This window comes from Diceros bicornis, chromosome 32, assembly GCF_020826845.1.
Source record: "Diceros bicornis minor isolate mBicDic1 chromosome 32, mDicBic1.mat.cur, whole genome shotgun sequence".
NCBI lineage: Eukaryota > Metazoa > Chordata > Mammalia > Perissodactyla > Rhinocerotidae > Diceros > Diceros bicornis.
In genome coordinates this window covers 8,851,109-8,867,182 of record NC_080771.1, presented here as the reverse complement: position 1 = coordinate 8,867,182, position 16,074 = coordinate 8,851,109, and the positions used below count along the sequence as shown (strand labels likewise).

Below are 16,074 nucleotides of genomic sequence, written 5' to 3'. Positions count from 1 at the left end.
TTAAGCACAAGGTAACACTAGAAGAATGTGAATCTGGGGTGCACTGAAGATAACCATAGCAACAATGAAACTCAAGCCCGGCTCAACTGCTGATAAATTAAATCAATTCTCCCAAAACATGCACACATACACATGCACACACACACACATACACACATACATTATGAGTCTAGCAGAAGAAGCATGCCCATTTCCAGTCATAAATACAATTTACTTCATTTTCTGCTTTCTTACATACACTGCTGATGGAGACTCTGGATCCCTCATCTAAAATTAGAAACAAACAAAAAGCAAAAAAAACGAAAAAAAAGCCCACTAATACAACACAAAACAATCAATAGAACCAGAATCAGAGATACCCCCGTTGTTAGAACTAACAGACTAGTAACCTAAAACAGCTACATAGAACACTTCCATCAACAGATGGATAATTTCTGCAGAAAGAAGCAAATGGAAATGTAAGAAATTTTTAAAAATAGTAACAAAGGTGAAGAATAACTTCACTGGGTTTATCAGTACACTTGACATGGCTGAGGAAAGAATGAGCGAACTTGAAGAGAGGTCATTATAAATTATCCAGCTTAAATAAAAAGAGAAAAAGGAGTGGGCAAAAAAAACAGTACAAAGGAGCTAAGAGATGTTGGAAAATATGTAATAGTGCAGCATATGTGTAACAGGAATCCTAGAAGGAGAAGAAAGAGAGAATTAGGGTGGGGTGAGATAAGGATGGGGACACTGATGAACTTGGATTTACATTGAAGGCAGTGGGGAGACACTAGAGGGTTTCAAAGAAGCACGCAGTTTGGTTCAATATGTTTCCCGATCAGCACACTAGCTGTCTCCTCCATCAGATGCGAGTTCCTTGAGGACAGGGTTATTTTATCTTTGTATTCTCTAGTTCCTTCCTGGTACATAGTAGGTCAGGGTATGACTCTGATCAGTGAATGAATGAATGAGTGAATTCATCCAATATATAAGAGTACGGAATCAAATAGATCTTTGCATTCAGAAAAGAACTGCTTTTCACTCCCTGGTTCAGGGAAGTGTTGAGGACTCGAATAGGCTCTGAGACTGGTCCAGACACAAAGACCCCTAGAACTTCTGTCTTCCCTCAGCCTGTGCTTGGCAGCAGGAGCCTGTGTTGGTGCCACCTGGTGGCCACAGTGCCGTATTCTGTTTTAATCAGCTTCCTCTGTTTTGCTAAGGTGCCCTGTCAGCCCAGAGAAGTAGAAAGGGAATCTGGAATGGGGAGATATGCTCTGCTCAAAGACATAGCCACCCGCTCAGCCAGCTTAGAGGCCCCTGTGAATGCCAACCCCAGGTCTGTCTGTCCTCACCCTGGAAGACCTAGTCCTGAGTCACCATAACTTGAGCCCAAGAGAATAATGATCTCAGCCCATGGGACAGAGAAACCCATATCTATGGCTGCTCAGACCATGGCGCTTTCCACGACACCCCTCCTCACCTCTCTCAGAAGGTGATGGAATCCAGGGTGAGGAAGCCACGGGAAGGGAGGCAATGACCAATATCATCCCCATATAATTCTCGTTCTCATCCTAAGAGAACCCTGATTCTGTCTAGAGAAGCAGTGCACTCTGTTATAAATTCTTGCCCCACCCACCAGACTCTCTTACAGCTAGAAGTTACCAGGTTACACGGATCTGGCCAATGAAATGTAGGCAGACGTCTGGGTGGGGTTCTAGAAAAATCTACTCTTCTCCAGAGTAAAGAAACACAGACTCAGCTGGCCTCTGCCTTTTTCCCTCTCTCTTTATTTCCCTTCCTGCCTGAACGGTGGCCAAGATGTCTGCAGGTGGATTAGCCATGTTTTCTCCATGGGCATGAGAACCACATGCTATGGATGGTGGAACAGGAAGCTAGAAGGATGCCAAATCCTTGGTGACTTTTTTAAGCATCTCCAGAGCCTTCTTGTGTTTCTGCTTATGTCCAGGTAGAGGAAGTTCTCCGGAACCAAGGACATTCTCCCTCTTCTTCCCTCTGAAGACCACCTCTCTCTCTGACCCATTGCCTATTTGTTACAAGAGAACAAGAAAACCTCATTAGTTAGGAGACCATAGTTAGATATGTCACATGCAGCCACTCGTCATCATAACACACAAACACTGTATATGTAATCCTTTTGCTTCTTGATAGTGAGCCCAGATGGAGCCTGTATCTGGCATAAAGAACCAGAGAACACGGGCCTGGGGTGTGCTTGGAGAAAGCCAGCAAAGGTATTTTCCCTGGAAGACAAGAGAACTCTGTTCAAGATGAACTCTTTTTTACTACGTGACCTATGACAAGTCTTTTCTTCCTAGTGCATTGTAGGCACTTAAATATATAAATATGTGTGTGTATGTATATATATATATATATATATATACATACACACATTTATACATAAATTATTTGTACTTAAGTATCTGTGTGTATATATATAAATTGTGTATGTGTACAATTAAATATATGTGTATATATATAGATATATTCATTTTTATGTGTAACAAAAAGAGTGTTGGAACCGGTTGAGGACCCATGTCCCTACCAGCTAGACCATGTTATCCCTGTATGTCCAGGGACCAGGGGAGATGGCATATCAGAGTGGTTATGAGCATAGACTGGAGTCCGACTTCCTGGATTCAATCCTCACTATCACCAACTAGTAAGTTATTTCATCTCTTTATGTCTCAGTTTCCTCGACTTGTAAATGGGATTAATAATACTACCTCATGAACTCATCAGGAGGATTCAATAAGCTGCAATTTCTAAAGCACTAGGAATGGTAACTGGCACAGGATAAGCCAACCTGTTTGCTAATTAAATGTCAGCTCAGTGCATTGGCCTTGTCTAAGGTGCTGATGATCCTAAGGTCTCAGTCCTCCTGGGAATCTATGGCTTGTGAGTCTGGGATGGACTCATCACACTTTGAATAAAGGCAGGTACTCCTTGTGCCATGTTTCCCTTCCAATTCCAAAACTCTGGTGGGGACCTCTGTAAATCCAGTTGCCAAGCTAATAATTCTAATCTTGGCTCTGTATGTGACTCTGCATCTCCCTTGAAATATCACAGTTGCCAAGTCCTTCCTTATCTCCTGCCCTCTCACTCTTCTCCATTGGTGGAGTATTGTTACTACTAAGTGACTAGAGCTGGGGCTCAGGGTTCAATGGCAACTTCCTGGACAGTTTGCAGGGTTGTGGTGTAAGAGCAAATTTTGGCAGGGACCTGGAAATGGGCTCAGGGTGGTCAGCAGGCAGGTGCCTTGTTGTTGGGCTGACCGTGGCCTTCATGTCTGCAACAGGCCCACTGTGGCCAGGGGCTGGGCTTGCTTCAGGCCTCTCTTCTTTTGACTCTGAGTCAACCTGTCTTAGTTTGGGACTCTGGACTGGAGCCTGAAGCTGCAGGAGGTGTGGGGCTGCTCCCTGTATAATAGCCATTCTCTGCTGCAGAAACAATGGATCTGTGTCTCCTAGTTGTGTCCATGCCATGGCGCTTTCTAGGGCCTTCTCTGGGGATAGTGATCCTCTTCTGTGATTTCTTTAAGCCCAACCCCTTACCTTCATGCCCTGCTAGTCTATTCCAGCTCAGCCTCTCCCAGACCTGAGGCTGACAGTACCAGTAGCTGATAAGCAGGGCACTAGAAGCACTCTACTTGACAGCTCTTTCAGGAGTCTGGTCACCACACATCTGACTTGAGCTTTCACAGATTTTGGTATCCATGAGGGGTCCTGGAACCCATCCCCTGCAGATACCATGGGATGATTGTATTTGGATAGATTTTGCCAAATTGTCCCCCAAGAATGTTTGCTAGCTCATCTCCCACATCAATTGTGAAAGTTCCTGTTTTTCCATACTCTTGACAATACTTGGCGTGACCACTAAAATGGTAGGGGTACAAATCCTTGTCAATTCGATAGGGGCAATTCGAGTATCTCAATTTACCTTGCACATCTTGATGTTCACGCTTATTTGGCATGTTGAAATGGCATTTCATATGTGTGTAGTGTGAAAAGCCATTGAACCTGAGTGATGGGATTGGGGGACCATGGACTGACTCGTCCTCCCACACACACTCTTGTGCCCTCCCGTGCCCTCCCCAATGTGCTCCCGACCTGCTTCCACAGAAGGACACGTAGGACGGGACAGACAATGACTGGGGGGATCTCAGAGGGGTACAAAGACCAATGGGTTCTAAGAACCTCTAAAGTGAGAACTGAGGGCCAACATCAATAGACCTTGGGATTTGGCAAAACCTTATTCAGTCCAGCTTTTTGGAAATGCTTATGTCATTATTCTTGCTGAGGCCTGTGGGACCCCAGAAGAACAAGCTTTCACAAGCAGAGAACTCAGCTGTCTTTGGAAAGGAGAGCTCACCCTCCACCTTCCCAGTGAGTGCTTGGGGGTTCCTCTTCAGAGTAACTCTTTTGGCCCCTGCAGTTGTTTGCCTGCTTCTGCCAGATTCTACTTTCAGAAATGCCCTTTTATCTTGTCATTTTCTGGATTAAAGACTGTCAATGGCTCTGCATTGTCCAGACTGAAAGCTGGTTCTCCTTAACTTGGCATTGAAGCCCTCCATCCTCTATTCGCCCTTCCAGACCAAATGACCTCCTCGAGAAGCCTCCAAACCCACCTTGCACCACTGCTAATGTCCTGTCTTCTCTGCTCCTCCAAATCCTGCTCACTTGTTAATGCCCAGTATAACCAGAAGTCATGGACAGTTTGGGGCATTAATATATATAAACTTTCAGGGTAAGAAAACACACAAAACACTTGTCTAATTGAGGTCCCTGTATTCACCCAGATGTCTACAATTAAAAAAAAAATCTATATTAGTAAATTGAGTTTTCTGAGCCATTTCCAAAGTATGATTCAATCAAATTTTCTAGGCCTTAATTTTTCTCTGTCTTTCTGATTCACCTGTTTACTTTTTTTGTTCATAAAAGGCTGAAGGGAACCTTTATAGTTAGCTCCAGGAAGCAGGGACTGGGTTTACAGCCAGACTCTTGGAATTCAAATCAAAGAAATACCCAAAGTTCATTATTTACCAAAGTGTAGTAAATTTATTTCCAGAGTTATGCAAGACCATTTTAGATGGCATGCAAACAAACTTGAAAGCATTTATATAATGGTTATATATTTGTTTTGCTGTATATTAGAAAAAAAAAAAGTCCCTAATATCAAATATCTAATTTAATCTATACTATTTGTGGCAGGAATTGCTAGTTCTCCATTGAAGTGTACTATCTTTTTTGGCGCACAACCAGACCATATTTCCCAGCCTTCCTTGCAATTACATTGGCCACGTGGCTAAATTATTTCGAGTGGAATGTGAGCGGAAGTGAGGAGGGCCACATCCAGGGCTGGTCCACAATGCCCCCCTGCACCATCTTCTCTTCTTCGTGCTCCTCCGCACTGGAGCTGACTGGAATCAACACCCCTAATAACATTAGAGACCATGAGTTAAAGATGGCAAAGCTGTCACGGTCTAGATCAAGAGTCAGCAAACTATAGCCTGTGGGACAAATCTGGCCCACCATCTGCTTTTAAAATAAAATTTTATTGAAATATAGCCATGCCCCTTTGCCTAGGTATGGTCTATGCTGTTTTTGCTACCATGGCAGAGTTGAGAAATTGCCACAGAGACAATATGAGCCACAAAGCCTAAAATATGTACTATCTGGCCTTTTACAGAGTAAGTTTGCTGGCCCCCTGGTTATATACCTGAATGAGCATATGGTGGGCAGCCAGTTTGTTGACCTGACTAGTGCCCCAGTTCTTTACTTAAACAGGAAATAAGCCCCTGAAATTCTGGGCCCATTTCCTTCCATAGTTTACCCTACTCTCATAATATATTCTTACTCAGCAGGAGCTAGACTAGGCAGACCCATGTGACTGCTGATGTAGATGACCTGACCACCAGTTGTTAGGGCCATGCAGGATGACCACTATGCCCATGGAGTAGCACTCCCCTCCAGGATGCATCCCCAGGCCAAAATTTCCCACAGGTGCTCTCCCTCCCTCAGTCCTAGGACTGGATTGAAAATATGGAGTCTAAACACCTAATTACAGCCCAGCATAAAAGGCCAAGAGAGTTGTGAACATAATGAGATTCCTCCCCAATGATCTGTCAAAAGGAAGAGGTTTCCCGAAGCTCAGGGAAATGGCTGCAGTAACAATGACCCTTGATGTAGCCAATGCCTGGTCACCTACCTAGTGGTCATAATGGTGAACAAGGTTGTTCCTACCCTTATAACTAACTGACCGTCAATGGTTCACTTTTCCCATTGAGCAAGTTATTTTGAGGTATATACTTTTGTAAATCAATTGAAGATATTATTACTTATATTTGCTTCTTCACTTCTGATTTTTAACATCATTTTAAATTTTAAATATACAATGAGACATTTTCCATTCTTACTTTTAATTCATGGTAAGTTATACAAGCCTTCCATTAATATAAATGATGTAAAATTTCATTTTTGAATGATTGTCGTAAAGTAAAAAAAAATAATCCAGTTAGGAAGTGGAAAACTGCTAATAATAGTATGGATGGTACACTTACATGGCAAAAAACATGATGTTATTCTGAGAATAACTGAGGTTCCAGAAACACGCTTATGTCTGGGATGCATTGGAAAATGTCATAGGATTCTAGATTCATAGAATATTGATCCAGGGTGAACAGAGCATGAGAGATTATCAACCCATAGCCACCCTTACCTCTTACTACCACATTCCCAGAATACCCCATAATGTCACCCAGTGGGGTGCCCAGACCTCTGGTCTCCCAGTGCTGTGTTCCCCACCATGAAGGCTCTGCCTAATTAATCCCATGATTAACAGACGAAGTCAAGTGAAGGGCCCAGTGGGACAGGGGCTCCTACTAGTTCAGAGACTGTTCTAGCATGTTCTCTCCACATATCTCTTGAGAAAATTGATGGAGATGGAGAGGTTTGGGGAGCTAATTTGGAGCCCCCAGAGGTGTCTTCTCTCCTGAGACCTGCCCAACCATTTAGGAATTAAGGCCAGTTCCTAGGAGTTTACTCTTCAGACCATCTAGTTCCACATGGGAAACCTCAGGGAGTTCCCCAAGGGAACAGCGATAATCCCAGTCAACTGCCACTGAAACAAGAAGAGCTGTATCTCTTACGGCTAATGTGACGCAGGCAGATTATACACGTTAAGTAAAACTGAGGTCTGGCTTTAGGCTTCATAGACTCCAGCCTCACCCATCACTTCTGCAGAGTCCTCATGAGCCAGGAATGGGCTTCCAGGCTGCAGCCAGACACAGCAAGTTCCGGGAGTCGCTTCCTCTGGTTGCAGAATTGGTTGTTGTCACAAGTGGGCGTGTAATTGAACAGTTGAGTTGGCAGAATAATTCATCTCTGCCTTTTATATTGTGCTAAGTCAGCATCCTACAATCTTCATAGGCTAAGAGTCAGGGCTGTGTTCCCAGGTTGCAAAGGCCAGCTGACCAGGGCAAAAGGCAGAATGGTTATGCCTTAACAGGTGTGTGTGTGTGTGTGTGTGTGTGTGTGTGTGTGTGTGGTGTGTTTGTGTGTTGTGCTAAGTGACTAGAAACAGCCTTGATATCTGCTCTGAGACCATTCATATTGCCCCAAGTAGAGAGAGACAGGGGTGCCCTGTATTACGGTACTCTTTATGACCCATGTTTCATTAAAAGGGAGAACCCCGAGGCCAGGTCAATCTTTGCTGACGCAATCACCTCTGGGCACTGACTCTAATGTCACAAAGTCCTGACTCTGTCCACAGTTCTCCCTCTCTCTGGCCACCAGTGTCTAGAATTAGTGTAAATGAGAATCCTTTTTTGAATTTTGAGTCTCCAGAAACTTCGTTTCATCTATAAAGTATGGCCTTGGCCAAGAACCCATGAGCTTTTCTGGGATCGTCACGTGTTTCATAACCGCTGGTTGCACAGTTCTCCCTAATGTCAATATTGATCTGGCCTTGACAAAGGCAGGCTTGTCAACTGACACTGGGAAAACAGTGTGAGCGTGGAGAAGGCACAGCTGCCTCTTTACTGCACTGACCTAGAGACAGCCGTGCTTCACGTCTGCCCCCTCTGCACTGACAAGAATGAATCTCATGACTCAGGTTAATGTGAGGCAGACGGGGGCATGCATTTCTGGCTGGGTAGCACCTTCTCAGTGACAAGTCCACACTGGGAGAGGGGACCATGAAGTGAGAGCCATCAGCGAGCACCTCCACCACCTGGTCACTACCTCTCCTAGGAACCCCAGCACCCCTGTTTCCAACCATCCTGCCAGGCAGCCTGAGGATCCAGGAGGGGTCAGCAGGAAGGTGCGGCACTTGGGGTGGAGGTGGCGGAGAAGCCAGGAGAGAGGCCACCTGAGCTCACCCACAGGGGGACCAGGCACGCGCTTAGGGCACCAGGATGTCAGTTTCTCAGAAAGTTTTGACTCTGTGGCAGAGGTGTTGAGAGTATGGGCTGTAATGTTGTGCAGCTTTTGTTCAATCCTCAGCTCTTCCTCATGCTTGATGGGTGACTGTGGCCCAGTTCCTGAACCACGCTGAGCCCCAGGAGATAACAGAATCAATTTGTTGGGTTATTTTGAGATCTAAGTGAGATCCTGCGAAGAAAACACTCAGCACATTGTTTGCCACACAGCCAAATGAATGTCTGAATGAATAAAAGTGGAAAAAACAAAGAGTATAAACACTCACAATACTACAGCCAGGAGATGGCTGTTGTGATACTGACTAGATGTATAACCTTCCAGAATTTTTCCTGTTCAAATAAAGATAAACATTTTTACTAAAGTGAGCTATTATACATGACTGGATTTTTTAAAAAACATTTCTTTATTTTATCAAAATATAATTCACTTACCATAAAATTCACCCTTTTAAAGTGTACAACTCAGTGGTTTTAGTAAATTCACAAAGTTATGTAACCATCACCGCTATCTAATCCCTGAGCCTTTCCCTCACTCCAAACAGAAACCTCATCCCATTAGCAGTGGTTCCTCATCCCCTCCTCCCCCAGCCCCTGGTAACCTCCCATCTACTTTCTATCCCTGTGTATTTGCTTATTCTGGACATTTATTATAAATAGAAGCATATGATATGTGGCCTTTTGTGTCTAGATTCTTTCATTAGCATGTTTTCAAAATTCAACCTTGAAATGAATGAAAACATTCTTGCTGTAACAAGTATCTATACTTTATTTCTTTTTACAGCTGAATAATATTCCATTGTTTGGGTAAATCACATTTTATATGTCTGTTCATCAGTTGATGGACATTTACATTGTTTCCACTTTTGGTTATTATGAATAATGCTGCTATTTGTATACAATCTTTCGTATGAACATGTTTTCAATTATCTTGGTTAATTACCGAGGAGTGAATGCTAGAAAATACGGTAATGTTACATTTAATTTTTTTGAGGAACTATTAAACTGTTTCCCGAAGAGTGGCCATAACTGTTCTATAACCTGTTTTTTTTTTTCCCCTTCACAACAGATAATGACTGTTTTTCCTTGTCAATAAATAGAGGTGTGCATCACTAGTTTGAGTGAATGCACAGTATTTCCTTAGCCAGCTGTACCAGAGTGTCTTTAATGAATTCCCTGTTGTTGGACATTTAATGATTCTATGAAACAGGCTTTGAGCATCTTCCGTCTGCCCCCTGCAGGTAAAGGACACTTTCCCAGGTGTACCCAAATCACTTTGTATCCCTCTATTTGAGTGCTTTCATATTGCACTGCAATTCATACCCCCACACACCATCTGTCTTATCTATTACACTGTGAGCTCCTTGAGGAGATGAAACATGTCTTGAATTAATCTTTGTAGTTATAACACCTAGCATAGTGCCACACATTTGGAGAATGAATGAATAAATGGAATAATGAAACAAATGGGTGATGGATGGATGGAGGAATGAATGAATAGAGCCAGGGACCATGGAGGGATGGAGTTCGTTACTGTAAGAACATTCTGCCCAAAGATCCCTGTCTCTAGAGGTAGTGAGTTCCCTGAGCCTGGAGGTGTGGGACAGGAAGCTGAGACACTTGGCAGGAATATTGTAAAGCTAATTTAGGCATCAGAAGGGAGACTAAATAAATTTAAGATGTGTCCAAACTGGACAGCATAGAGCTCTATGAATTAGAACCGCAGGGAAGCTAAGTGATTTGTCCTCAGTTCCCCAGCCGAGGAGCTGTGGGGCTGGGAGTTGCTCTAAAAGTTTTCAAGATTGTTCTGGGGACCCCAGCAATGTCTCCCCTTGTATAAAGTCATCTGTTGCTTGTGCCTGCCTTTGGGAAGCTCACAGCACTAAGGTTAGAGTCGAGGAAGGGAGAGACCCTTATGTAAAAAGTTGTTTGACCAGTTTGTGGCTATCCGTAATCGGAGAGTTTACTCTGTGCTGTTTTGATGAAAGAGGGTAAACTCTGGGAGGCTACGCATAGAGGATCCAAAAAGGCCCAGAGTGATCTTTGAAAGGGAGAGAGCTTTTCTGCCTGATTGGCTATTGGCTGGGGACTTGGGAGCTGAGGGCAGGGCAGGAACTGGAGCTCTGGGGCCTGACTGCACAGCCCCTCCCAGCGGCACAGAGACCTGCAGGCCCAGGAGCTGCTGTCCTTCTACGATGTGGCTCTTCACTCTGGTCCTGGTCTCCCTGGCCACTTCCACAGTTTGGGGTGAGTCCTTCTGAAATACAAATAGCAGGGCACATTGGGAAATCCTTGTTCAGGGACAAGGTGGAGGAGATGTTTATGGCACAAAGGCATGACAGGTCTGGTTCAGCAACAGAGCACCCTCCAGATTGGGAGCTTCCAGCACAGACAGCCCCGTGTAGGGGAGGATAAACACCCGAGACCTCAGCTGCCCATGCCACACACACAGGAGAGCACCAGCTAACCTAATGCCTACAGATGAGATCTTTGAAGACCTCAGTATATTTCCCCTTAATATTAGCCCAGACATGGCCAAGTCATGGAGAGTGGCTTAACAGAATATAAACATTGACTCTGGGGCCACAGTACATGGGTTCGAGTCCCAGCTCAGCACTTATAAGCTGTGTGTCCTTAGGCAAGGAACTTCACCTTTCTGTGTCTCAGTTTTCCCTTATCTAAAATGGCGATGACAACAGTACCTACCTAACTGGGCTGTTGTGAGGAGGAAATGGGTTGTTGTTTCTAAAGAGCATATTTTTTCATAAGAAGAGAGTGCAAAATAAAGATTGATAAATAACAGGATGTTTTAAAATATAATGTATTAATAGAAATTTGAGGTATGGTAAGAAAAACAAACCCGGAGCAATTGCCATTAGAAAAGTAATGTGTTACTCACAGTTCCCAAGGGGAGGGGGCATGTCACCACCATGGTGGACCACAAGGTGAAGCACCGGGTGGGGGGGGGGCGCGGTCAGGAGGCAGAGGGACGAGGAGGAATTCTGGGAGAGAGTCTTTATCATAATCGCTGGGGAAGGAAGGGGTGAGGCAGGATAAGCAAGTTTGGCAATTGTTTAGTTGGCAAACTAAACAATTTCAATGGGCTCTGGGGCCTCTGGGCTGTCTGCAGTCGTCAGGTACCTGGTCCTGTGTGATTAGGGCAGGATCCTGACAAAGAAGGTGGTTAGGGTATGGGCTGTGGCATGCTGGAAGGACAAGTTGATTACTACCTTCACAAATGGCTGACCCTGGGAGGGGCAGTCCCTCCAGGGTCAGCAAGGTCCCATATGTCAAAGCATCAAATACAGACACTAAAGACGTGGTTAATACAAGGGTGCAGCAGGGGCCCTCAGAATGCTTCTGTGCCATTTGATGGATGGAGAAACTGAGACTCAGACAGGGAAATGGCCTTGTCCAAGGTCAACTGGAAAATCATGCTCTGGACTCTCTCTGTGACTCCTTGATCCAGAGTCAGTGCTCTGGCCACCAGTGTCCTGACAGCCCAACCCCCCTCTGAATTGTACCTTCTTTCTGGTGGTATGATACTGTAAGAGGCCTGGAACTGAGTGTAAGGGCTGAGTAAGAACAAAATTAGGAGGGATTATTCCTTTACCAGTGGTCACCCCTTCGCAAGGCCATCCCACTTCCATCTTTAGAAAGTCCATACTGGTTGCCTCCATCACCTCAGTTTCGTCATCAGCAAAATGGGCATATGAACACCTACCTAGCCTAGCTTTTGTGAAGATTAATTTAAATGACCTGGAAACACACCCAGTGCATAGGAAGTGCTCAGCGTATAATCATTACCTATAACATACGTGGTAACTGCTGCTCTCACCATTATTGCAGATGCCTCTCACCCATCACCCACTTTTCCACTCTTGACAAACTGGATTCTGTCCACTTCATATCTCCTGAAGGTTAGCATTGGATATTCTTCTATAGGAACAAACCTGGATTATTCTTTTCTGTCCTGGCCAAACACTTTGAGAGAGGTTGACCTTTTGTCTATATATAAAGGAGAGCAATTGGGAGGACGAGAGACTAGAAATCATTTCCTATGAGGAATGCTTAAACAGACTGAGGATGGACCAGAGAAGACCTGAGTGATGGGCATGACCAAGTGTCTGAAAGGCCGCCTGCCCCACGACAGCTCAGGATGGTCCCACAGCAGCTAGAACCAGGGCTGATGGGGAAGCTGCAGGGAGGTGAATTTCAGCTCAGTGAGGAAGCACTGTCTGCTCCACAAGAATGGAACAGAGAGGAATCTGAGCCTCCGTCTCTCCCGCTCTGGACGACTCTGCTCAGAGCCACCAGAAGAACACTCTTCAAGCTGGTTGTGTCCCTCTCCCGCACTCCAGAACTGTTCCCTGCTGCTCATTTACCCGCTAAATAAAGCCCAAACCCTTAGCCTGGCATTCGAGGCCCTCCCAGACATGAACCTATCTCACCCCAGGATTCTTTTCCCCTCCCCATAGACTCCCTCGGGTTCAAATGTTCCATCACTCTTCCTCGGGCAGGCCTTGCATTTTGCTGTCTCAGAGCCTCATCTCGGCACATTCTCTTCTCTGCTTTATGCCTTTATATCCCCTCTTCCAACTCCCCTTGCTCAGTCCTCCCCCTGCTGCAAGTCCCAGCCCCAAGGTCACGGCCTCCATGATGCCACCAATAGAAGCCCTCGCTCCCTCTTCTAACTCCTGTAGGACCTTACTGGTGCCACTCTCAGCACGCTGACCACTTTCTTCCCAGCAGTAGAGTCAAGTATGTATGTGGCTCATTCTCCCTACAAGGTTCAGAGCTTCTGAGAAGAGGGGCCGTCTCTTGTTCATCCTCCCATCCAGGATGCAGCTCAGCACCAGGATCCTAGTGGATAATTGTTTCCAGAGGCTCCAGAGAGTGGAAACCCAGTGTCTGTTCACTCCCAGCAGAGCTTCTTCTTGCTTTTACTTGATGTTGATGCTGTTTTACCTCCAATTCCAATTTTCTCTTTAAGATAGCCTTATGAGATAGGAAAGACAGTTAACCTCATCTCTCTTTTACATAAGAAGAAACTGAGACCTAGAGAATTGAGGTGACTTGTTCAAGGTCACGTGGCGAAAGTGGTAAGACCCACTTGGAATCTAAGTGAACTTCCACCTCTGACATGTCCTCATTTCTTCTCGATGTCCAGCAGGGCACCCATCCTCGCCACCTGTTGTGGACACCGTGCAGGGCAAGGTCCTGGGGAAGTACGTCAGCTTAGAAGGATTTGCACAGCCCGTGGCCATCTTCCTGGGCGTCCCTTTTGCCAAGCCCCCTCTTGGACCCCTGAGGTTTGCTCCACCGCAGCCTGCAGAACCATGGCACTTCGTGAAGAACACCACCTCCTACCCTCCTATGTAAGCCGGGGGGTGGCTTTGGCGTCTTTCAGTGGGACCTTTGCCTCGAAGTGATGCAGGAAGGAGCCAAGGCTATCTTCTGAGTTGCTAGTACTGTGTTCTGGAATCATCAAGATATAGTAGATCCTTAGAGACTTTCCAGAATTCTCACAGCATTCTTGAGCCCTTTATTCAACAAATATTCCTTGAGCACCTACTGTGTGCCAGACATATTCTAGTTTCCTGGGATCCATTAGGGAACAGAACAAAGATTACGTCTTCATGGAGCTTGCGATCTAGGAGGGGAGACAGATAATAAACAACATGCAAATTAATAAACTATGTAATATGTATGAATTATGTAATATGTTAGAATACGTTAAGTGCTTTGGAAAAAAATAGGAAGATGTGCAAGTGCAAGGGATTAGAAATTGCACTTCTGTTTATTCTCCTGTCTGTAACTTTATCGTAATTGGCCGGTGGGGTAAGCCAGGCAGTGCGTGTTTGCGGAGTTCTTTGGGCTGTCACCAGGCAAGTTCTCAACTCCCAGATGTGTCTAGCCACCTAGCCAACAGCAGAGCAATGGTTAGTGTGTCCTATTCTGGCCAATTTGGGCAAAGAAGACCCGCAGAGGTCCCCCACGGCACCTGAATGCCTACATGCATCTCTTTAGATTTTATTCATCCTAACAAGGCATTTCTGGCAATTTCCAGGGTCCCACCTCCTTCCTGCTTTTCTTTTCTTTTTTTTTTTTTCCTCTTCTCTACTCTTCTCCCCTTCCTTTAAAAATAATATTGACTGTTTTAATATCTTGATTGTAAGTGTAATACATACTGATTACAGAAAAGTGAGGAAGTACGGGTAAGGACAGGTAAGAAAATGAAAATCATGTATGATTTCACCCCCTAGAGAGAACTGCTGTTCATAGCTTATGTTCTTTATTTCCAATCTTTTATCTCTTGCATATTTCCTCCCTTAAAAATAGAACCACCTGATACACTGCACCCAATTCTACATGTGTGTTTTCTTTCCACACCAACAAGCAATTCTCAGACACCAGCTGAGTGTCCTACAGTTCAACTCAATTCAGACACTGTTTACCGGGAGGTAGTGTCAGATGTCACAGGTTAAGGACTCAGTCCCACAAGACTGCCCTTTGCTTCAGCTGCCCATCACAAGTCCCGGTTGTTACCTGTGCTTCTGATCGGCCAGCTATAAATCAGAGGTTCCCATGACTCCCGCCTTGGGTTCCATTAATTTTCTAATGCAGTTCAAAGAACTCAGGAAACTAGTTTACTCACTAGATTACTGGTTTATTACAAAGGATATTAAGGGATATGTGTCAACAGCAGATGAAGGGATACGTAACGGCAACATCTGAAGACAGGATCTTCTGTCCTCATGGAGTTTCTGGCCCAGCACAGTGGCACAAGGAGGCATTCTGATTCACCAACCTGGACACTCTCTGAACCCTCGTTCATTTGTTTTTTTATGGATACTACCTTACGTAGGAACGATTGATTAAATCTTTGGCCACTGAAAATTGATTCAACCCTCAGCCCCTTTCCGTTACCTAGAGGTCAGGGGGCTGGCCTGAAAGTTCCAACCCTCTAATCACTGGCTGGTTTCTTGGCAACCAGCCCACATCCTTGGCTGAGGTTGAAAACTCTCCTCATTAATATAACTAACACACATTTATGGCTCTCATCTCTTAGGAAATTCCAAGCGTTTTAGGAGCATCATACCAGAAACTGGACAAAAAACAAATAGATATATCTTATTATAAATCACAATATCCCATCACACTATACAGATAGTTTGGATGCTTACTTTGCACACCTATAAGTATATCATGAACATCATTCTTTTTTTTTTTTAATTTTTTGTTTATTGCAGTAACATTGGTTTATAACATTGTAAAAATTTCAGGTGTACATCATTGTACTTCTATTTCTGCATAGATCACATCATGTTCACCACCAAAATACTAATTACAACCCATCGCCACACATATGTACCGAATTATCCCTTTCACCCTCCTCCCTCCCCCCTTCCCCTCTGGTAACCACCAATCCAATCTCTGTCCCTATGTGTTTGGTTATTGTTCTTATTATCTACTACTTAATGAAGGAAATCATACGGTATTTGACCTTCTCCCTCTGACTTATTTCACTTTGCATTATACCCTCAATGTCCATCCATGTTGTCACAAATGGCTGGATTTCATCGTTTCTTATGGCTGAGTAGTATTCCATTGTGTATATATACCACATCTTCTTTATC

At 44.6% G+C, this 16,074-nt stretch overlaps 1 protein-coding gene across 2 annotated transcripts in view; it reads left to right on the top strand.

Moving 5' to 3' along the window:
- Positions 1-10,629: 10,629 nt before the first annotated feature.
- The window catches only part of LOC131396001 (liver carboxylesterase 1-like), a 31,565-nt gene continuing 26,120 nt past the window's right edge, over positions 10,630-16,074 (top strand). Inside the window, exons 1-2 of one of the 2 annotated variants that reach the window (XM_058527833.1) lie at positions 10,630-10,681; positions 13,608-13,812. In XM_058527833.1, the coding sequence (XP_058383816.1) occupies positions 10,630-10,681; positions 13,608-13,812 (257 nt within the window). Of the gene's footprint in view, positions 10,682-13,604; positions 13,813-16,074 lie in introns of both variants that reach the window. The other variant, XM_058527831.1, reaches the window with a different exon arrangement.